This window comes from Bison bison, unplaced genomic scaffold (genome assembly GCF_000754665.1).
Source record: "Bison bison bison isolate TAMUID 2011002044 unplaced genomic scaffold, Bison_UMD1.0 scf7180017864491, whole genome shotgun sequence".
NCBI classification, from domain to species: domain Eukaryota; kingdom Metazoa; phylum Chordata; class Mammalia; order Artiodactyla; family Bovidae; genus Bison; species Bison bison.
The window spans coordinates 17,834,414-17,843,147 of NW_011495050.1; the positions used below are offsets into that span (position 1 = coordinate 17,834,414).

Sequence of the window (8,734 nt, forward strand, 5' to 3'; positions counted from 1 at the left end):
CTATGGGGTCGCATAGAGTCGGACACGACTTAAGCGACTTAGCAGCAGCAGCAGAGTGAACCAAATCTCACTTCCACAAGTACAATGAGCTGATGCTTAGTAACCGGTGCTTTTCCTAAGAAAAGATGGATGTATGCCTGAGTCAAGATGGATTTGAATCTCAGACTTCCTTTATTCTTTCCTGAGCATGAACATCTGAAGCCTCCTTGTCCTTTAAATTTAGAACATGGTGATTTACCTTATGTCTAATTGCAAACCAATTCAAGATTGCCCAGTTTATTTTTTTTTATTTTTTTTTAAGACTGCCCAGTTTAAAACACTGAAAAAAAAAAAAAGGAGAGAGAGAGAATTGACCATAAGAAAACTAATGTTTGCTGCTGCAATAAAGTACCACAGACTGAGTGGCTTAAACAACAGAAATTAATTTCCTTACCATTCTGGGGGCTAGAAGTTTAAGATCTGCGGCTTGGCGATGTCAGTCCTTCTGCGGCCACTGAAGGAAGGATGTTCCAGACCTCTCTCCTCAGCTTGTAATGCTTGCCTCTTCCCTGTGTCTTCATGTTGGGTTCCCTCAGTGTGTGTCTGTGTCCATATTTCCTGTTCTCACAAAAACCCCAGTCTTATTAAATGAGTGCTCGCTTCTAATGACCTCATTTTAACCTAATTAGCTCTTTAAAGCATCGTTATCTCCAAATATAGTCACATTCTGAGATACTGGGGGTTAGGACTTTAACATGTGGATTTTGACAAGGGACACAGTTCAGCTCATAACATGAAGTGATTCCAGGATCCCAGGAAGATGCCAAGTACTTTCATATATGTTAATTTATTTGATCCTCACCAAACTGCCACACTAGAGGGACACTACAATCCCATTTTGCAGATGAGCAAAACTGAGACCAAGAGCAATGACTCTTCTTGCACAAGGTCACCAACTAAAATGAACAAAATCAGAATTTGAATCTAAATCTGTGTGATCTACTTTATTATGCCCCTTCTATGTGTTATCCTTCTCAATTATTTTTTTTTTCTTTATAAGTGTAATGTTTTGAATCTGAAGTCCAGTAAGGTTCTACTCTGTCTTTCAAGCTGGGACAAATTTTTTTCATGAAAGTGTTTGGTCTTCTGTTTGGTAACCAATGCTTCCGCTCTTGGGCACCTATGCCAGCTTTTCTGCATCTTTCAACCTTTTCTAAAAGATGCCGTGACTTGATTAAATGCAGCTCCCAAACGTAGACAAGATGTTAACATCTGCTTTCTCACTTGCATTTAATAAACAGTGATTTTATTAGTGTTGTCTGGCCAGGTATGGGGGCAGTGTGGGTTGATCTGACATGTTTCATTATTTAGAAATCTTAAGAATCTCTCAGAGAGCAGAACTCCTTCAACTGGGAGATTGCATCATAAGTGCAGATTCTTTATTGGTTTTGAGCCAAAGGATGGAGAAAGAAGGAGAGAACATGCATGGGGAGACAGAGTACAACATACTGTGAAGCTTGCTGAGGCAGTGGGAGGACATTAATGATGGAGATGTACTATCTCCCAAGGGTTGTTGAAGCCATCTGCTCTCGAATATAATCAAGAGAGAACAGATCTAAGACTTTTCATTACCAACCTGTTAAGTATAGTAAATCAAACCAGTAAGTGAAATTGGAAAATTGCTTAACCAAGTCCACAGACCTTATGGTTGACTTTTGAAAATATATATGCTCTTTACCAAGAAATGAAAAATAATACTTTTCCCTGCTAACATAGTGCCTACGTGTGGTATGTTATTAGTGTACTAGGGTTCTATAATTCTCATGTACCACTTACTCCTGTGTCATGGATGAATTAGTCTTATTGGGGGTCAATTTTTTTTTCTTTCAATTTTTATGTGGTCTATTTTTAAAGTCTTTATTAAATTTGTTACAATATTACTTCTGCTTTATGTTTTGGGTTTTTGGCCAATGACTCATATGGGATCTTAACTTCCTGACCAAGGATCGAACCTGTACCCCCTGCATTGGAAAGCAAAGCCTTAACCACTGGGCAGCCAGCGAAGTCCTGAATGTGTTTCTTTATCTGTCAAACCAGTGTTTGGGTTTCCATGAAGGTCAAATAAGATACATGATCTTCAGTCTACATCTGCAAACTCCAGAGAGCTATACATAAGTTATATTTTTTATTACTACTTTATTTTTGGCCCCCAAATAACAGAACCCACCATTATGCTGAATTATCTAGTTTAATTTTTCACTTTATAGATTACTTAGGCCCCTTGTTTTCTTTTCACTGCTTTCCTGCTGTTTAGCCTTTTGAAAGTGTCTTAGAACCATTGTGAAATACAGGGAAGAGTAATTAGGAATTTTTACTTTTTTTAAGTATTTAAAGATACTTAATGGGGAGTCAGTTGAAAATAGCCCTATTAATGGAGAGTTTGTTAAGTGGCATATCACATTTTAAAGGTGCTAAGCCCTTCCCAGGAAATGGCCTGTCATCTGGTTTCAAAACAACCCTGGCAGACTCCTGGTAGATGCTGACACTTTTAATTTTTCCAGAGAGCTATTAAAATTGTAGAACTTTTGGAACTATATTCCCATACCACCTTGATGGGCCAAATGATTGAACAGAACATGTGATAAGAATCTTTCCTCTGTGACGAAGCACCATGAAAAATCCTGAGTTGGCAACTTGTAAAGTTATTGCAGATCAAGTATCTGAGTTTCTCATTGTCTAAACTATCCGTTAAGAGTTCTCTTGGACTAGGAAGTTCTCTTTTACCTGCAAATAAAATACCCTGTCTGTCCTGTTATCTCTCCAATAAATAGTGCATTACCTCTTAGTTTGGGGCTTTCCCAGTGGCTCAGCAGTAAAGAATCTGCCTGCAGTGCAGTACAGGAGACACGGGAGATTTGGGTTTGATCCCTGGTTCAGGAAGATCCCCTGGAAAAGGGAATGGCAACCCACTCCAGTATTTTTGCTTGGAGACTTCCATGTACAGAGGAGCCTGGCAAGCTACAGTCCATGGGGTTGCAAGAGTCAGACACGACCTAGTGACTAAACAACAGAAAGTTCTCAGAGGATAAATTTCATTGACCGTGGTTTGATACTGGGTTAGTTAAGAGGCAAAGTTGGTTAGGCTTCAAGCAGCTTTGTTTTCAGGGTTTTTCAAATTCCTAGGCTCACTGGAAGAAAATGGCTTGTTTGGGGGAGAAATGATCTGTGTGATAATAGTATGCTACGCTCCAATTCAGCACGACTCGGGCAGCTGGTGGCCATCCGCTGTCAGGACTCTCTGAGGACATCAGTGGATTTCAGTTGTATATCAGGATTTTAACTAAGGTCTGGCATCTGGTTAACCAGAGTGAAGTAACTGGGATGCCAGCTTCTCTCTTCTCTGTATTCTCCTTCAAGACAGCTTGGATGTGATCAGGTGGATGCCAGAGAATCTATTATAGTGCTGACAAATGCTAATCAGAGATAGGCTTCTGATTTTAAATTTAAATTCACTATGCGCTATTAACTTTTCTAATATTGTGTGCTTTTGATAGTCTCATTTGCATGATTTTATAAATATGCATTTCTGGCTACAATTTTATTATCTGAGTGTTCTTTTATTTAACGTTAAGCTTTTAGAGGAGGTTTTTTTACCTTAAGAGTGTGGAAAGATGATCAGTCTAATTGTGGTTGGGCTCTACGTTGTCATTATCATCAGAGTAGTATAGTGCAGAGATTAGGATTGATGGAATGAAAATGCCTGGATTCAGATCCTACTTCCTCCCCCAACTTGTGTTGAGTTGTAGTTTAACTGTACAGAGGTTGTTTAACTCTACAAGCCTTAGCCTTGCCTTTTAAAATTTATTTATTTATTGAAATATAGTTGATTTACAATGTTGTGTTAGTTTCCAGTGTACAGCAAAGTAATTTAGTCATACGTACATATATAGTATGTATGTATATTCTTTTTCAGATTCTTTTCCCTTCTAGGTTATTTTAAAATATCAAATATAGTTCCCTGTGTTATACAGTAGGTCCTTGGTGATTATGTATTTTTTATATATACTGGATTGGCCAAAAGGTTCATTTGGGTTTTTCCATAAGCTGTTAGGAAAAACCTGAATGAATCTTTTGGCTAACCCAATGGGAGTGTGCATTTGTTAATCCTGAACTCCTAATGTACCCCTCCTTTGGTAACCCATAAGTTTTCTATGTCTGTGTATCTATTTCTGTTTTGTAAGTAAGTTCATTTGTATCTTTTTTCTTAAGAGTCCGCACAGAAGCAATATCATGTGGTATTTGTCTTTGTCTGGTTTACTTCACTTAGTATGATCATCTCTAGGTCCATCCGTGTTGCTACAAATGGTGTGAGTTCATTCTTTTCTATGGCTGAGTAACGTTCCATTGTATGTATGTACCACATCTTCTTCTTTCGTTTGTCGGTGGACACTTATACTGCTACTATGCTTTGACTGTCGTTAATATCGCTGCAGTGAACATTGGGAATGCATATATCCTTCTGAATTATAGTTTTCTCTAAATATATGCCCAAGACTCTTCCTTTAATGGAGATAATAATAGCATTTTCCAGACAGGGTTTTTGAGAAGATTCCATTAAAATGGCATATATATCAGCCAGCTTTTGCTAGGTTATGCTCCAGTAACAAATTTACCTAAAATATCAATAGCTCACAGTAGCAGAGATCTGTTTTTCATTCATCCATCATCAGTTGGCTCTGCCTCTGCTCCATATTCTCTTCATTCTGAGACACACCTGAAGAAGCAGCTTCCACTGGTCTCATGACAAGACTCATTGTGGCTTTAATAGCTCCTGCCCAGAAGCAGCACGTGGCACTTCTGTTCATATTTAATTGGCCAAAAGAAGTCATGAGGCCAAGCCTAGTATCAGTGAGTGGGTGCAATCATCTACCACAAGCTGCAATGCACATTTACCATAGTAAAGGTTTTACTGACCATAGTAAAGGCTCAGTGAATAGGAGATTTTAGTTTTCAATCTAGAGCCACTGGAGAGGTGAAAGACAAAGGCACATGATGGTTTAGCTAGGACAGGGAGACTGATATTAGGTGTTTGTCAGTCAGCTCTCTTAAGAGCAAATGGAGGTGCTGATCACTTCCTTTGAACTTTCCAGGGAAGGTGGTCTACGGAGAACCCATCGCAGCAGGTCTCGGCACGGATGGCACCCACCACTGGGATAGAGAATGGCTCCATGCCGCCCATCACGTTATGGGTCCACCCCTGCGACCAGACCCTTCAACACCTGACTTCCTCATGAATCTGTTGGCTAAGTAATCAATTAGCAGATGACTGTGAAGTGTTTTGCCAAATTAAGATGTTTTTCAAGTCTTAAAATGTGAAGGATTTGAGTATAGGAGGTTGTGTGATACCACCTTGACCTTCCATTGACCTCCCAGTCTTCTGTTCTACTTGACCTGACAGGCCCTGGGGAGTCCTGCAGTTGGGGACCAAAAAGTATTGGCTTCATTACGTTATGATGTGGTGTCAAAATCTCTCCCGACCACAGTGAAATCAGATCATTTTTCCTGGTTTTCCTCTGCTTTGATTTTTTTTGTTGTCTTTTCTATCTCTTGTTGCTTAGGGCCAGGTCTCTTCTGTATGCCCTATTTTTATCAGACAGAATATTCTTAAGTATTTTCCATGCTGATATAACCCAGGAACTGGATATGCCTGTGGTAGAGATACAAAAGATGACGATCTAGGGAAGAGCCACAGGTAAAAGACAAAATCCTGCCCTCAGAGCAGGTTATCCCCATGAAAGACCATTCAGACCATTTACAGATGCTTTTTGGCATGGGGGGGGTGCATTATGATCATTTTTGTTGATGAATACACCATTCTTGGATATTTTGACATTCCCCATTCACAGATACTCAGATCTGAGTTAACAGAGAGCTTTTCCCAATAGACTGTACAAGAGTTCACTTGCCACTTCCTTCCAGCCTTGAAAAGCTGCTCATTCTCCATTGCGGTTTTCTGAGTTTCAGCTGAGAATGGGGTCAGGGTACCAGAGAAAGGTATGGTAGTTTCCTCCTGACATTTTCTATCTCCTCACCCACCCCTGCTCTCATGTGTGTCTCTTTTACAGCGATGACCTAACCACCACAGGGTCTGACAACTGTACTTTCAACAGCTGCCAGAAAGCTCTTGGGAAGGATGATTTTACTAAGATTCCCAATGGAGTGAATGGTGTTGAGGACCGGATGTCGATAATATGGGAAAAAGGCGTGGTGAGTGTCATGGAATTCAGTTTGTTTTGCTGAATTCTTCAATGAGGATCTGGTCTATTTTAGGACCAAAGTTCCAGAAGCCTTCATGAGAAGCTTCTTGATTGTTTTCACAGAAGTGGCCACTGGGAATACTGCCACATCACCACCTCCATGACATCTCCCCAGATAATAAGGAAAAATACTTTTCTTCTCTGCATAGTTTAGAGGATGCTTTGCGCCATGGTGCAGACATCAGAGTATAAGTTTAGATTGGGTACCAAGAGGATTGTTTTTGAAGTCTTTGAAATGTAATAGCCCTTCTATCTGATTTCCATGTTTCTGAATCCCAGTTCCTTATGTGTCACTGATATAAACACTTGGAATGATTGAAAAGACATGAAGGGTTTTTTTTACATTTGTACCCCTTTTTCATATAAAAACATAAATGTCCCTTTTAAAGAACTTTTGAATATTATGGTTAAAAAGCTACTGTATGAGGTCACATAAATCATAAATCCAAAGCACAGACATTTTCTTTTAATTTCACAGTTTAGAAGTTTCTACCTGAGGATGAAGAATAATCAAATGGCTAAATGTTCATACATGAGCCTATCCAGGCGGCTGACGAGTGTAGTTGTAAAGATCAGCAGTGAAGACTTGCTGGGTAGGACCTGAGGTCCCCAATGTCATGCCATCCTCATCCATCTCTCAGAACCCCTCCCTTCAATGATGTAGTAATCACATCTCTGGACTTTTTTTCGAGGCAAAGACCCTTTGATAATTAAATAGACCTTAACGATGCTCTTGCCATATAAGTGTGTATAGGGATAAACTCTCAACATTAAAAAAAATCATTTTAGAAGGATCACATCCCACTGAAATGTGTCCATATTAAAATCTCTTGCAGCAGACTGTCCATGACTGTTGGTTCATGTAGATTTTAGTAGAGCAAAAACTGAACCTCTTGGCTGATTTTTCTTTTTTTAAAAGTCTTGTCACCTATTTATAGGCCTATCTTATTTTAATTCTGTAGTATTCTATATAATATCTACATGATTATCTTATACATCTTATCTATAAATCTTAGGTCTGCAGTAAATAATCCAGATCGTAAATGTAGCAGGTAGTGGAAGTATAAAGAATTGGAAGTCCTGTTACCAACGTTTAGCTCTTTTCTCTGTGATTCTGGGAAGAATGGGAAAAATTTGTGCAGATGTTTTGTTAAGCTGATAGGTTTTTGAAAAGTTACTTTCAGCCTTCCAAATTTAACCCCATTCATCCCCATCATTATCACAATGATTGTTTAAGATTTATCAGTATTCACAGATGTGTTTGGCCTCACAGTATACAAAATTAGGTGTGGTTCTATTTGGTTCTAAGAGATACAAGTCTCCTGCTTTTATCGATAAGAGATTTTTAGTGTTTTATGATTTATCAGAAAAAGAAATGTATTTTCTTCCTTGAATTATTTTCCAGCACAGTGGCAAAATGGATGAAAACCGGTTTGTGGCAGTTACCAGCACAAATGCAGCGAAAATCTTTAATCTCTATCCAAGAAAAGGAAGAATAGCTGTGGGCTCAGATGCTGACATTGTGATTTGGGACCCAAAAGCCACAAGGTAAGCCTAAGTTTTTGTATTACTTGGCCTCTCCATGGAGAAAAAGCACTAACTTGCAAAGAAATTATGCATTGGCCTTAATCAGCCATTTCTTCTTAGGTGATTTATTTAGGCAGGCTCAGGTATTATAAGCACAGGGTACAGATTTGACTGTACAAACATTCTTTTGTTCTCTTTAGCATAGAAGATGCAAAAGTTGTGTTGCTTACCTTCTGTGGAAATGCATATGTGTATAAAACCAATATGAATTTCCCAGTTCAGTGCTGGGCAAGCGCCTGAGTTCACAGGGAGGAAAGGTACAGAGCAATGAAGAAAAGGAAAGGCTTAGTTTAAAAAGGGTTGTATTGAAAACTCGAAATAATTATAGCCTTTTTCAAGCTTTCAGATAGAAAAATTCCAGCACAAAGGATGTCACTTTTAGCCACATTTTCCAGCTCAATTCATCTTTAGCCTGTCGTTCCCAGTAGACTCCGGCTTTTTGTTTCCAATTTCCATAATTCTATGTTAGTATGGCAGGTTGGCCAATTCTACCAACTCAGAAAAGCTTTCGGTAGAGACTGAAGCTTTGTTAATTTCTCCTGATAGAATGTTGATGCAGACAACATCTGCATCCTGATTGTGTTTTTCATAAACTCTGCAGCTGTTAATAGAGAAAACCCGACATACTTTCACATTGCACGTGTGTGTGCACAAGTGCGTGTCGATGCACATGTGTGTGTGTAAATGGAGATAGGTAAGACCGTCTACTATTACCAAGAGACATTTGTTTAAAGGGTTTATGTGGTGGTAAACAAAAGTCTATGCAAACAGACCCTGTTTTATCGGACTTCAGACACGTGTTTTTAACTAATTGAGGGATTGTGGCAAACCTGCTTGGAGCAAGTCTGTTG

The 8,734-nt window shown here is 39.1% G+C and overlaps 1 protein-coding gene across 6 annotated transcripts in view; it reads left to right on the forward strand.

Moving 5' to 3' along the window:
- Positions 1 to 8,734, forward strand: part of DPYS (dihydropyrimidinase) — a 99,954-nt gene that overhangs the window by 46,501 nt on the left and 44,719 nt on the right. For all 6 annotated transcript variants that reach the window (XR_827322.1, XM_010863482.1, XM_010863483.1 and 3 more), the window contains exons 5-7: positions 5,130 to 5,286; positions 6,105 to 6,246; positions 7,702 to 7,844. Coding sequence is in view for 5 of the 6 variants with exons in the window: in XM_010863482.1 (XP_010861784.1) it covers positions 5,130 to 5,286; positions 6,105 to 6,246; positions 7,702 to 7,844 (442 nt within the window). In the remaining variant the exon portion in view is untranslated. The remainder of the gene's footprint in view (positions 1 to 5,129; positions 5,287 to 6,104; positions 6,247 to 7,701; positions 7,845 to 8,734) is intronic.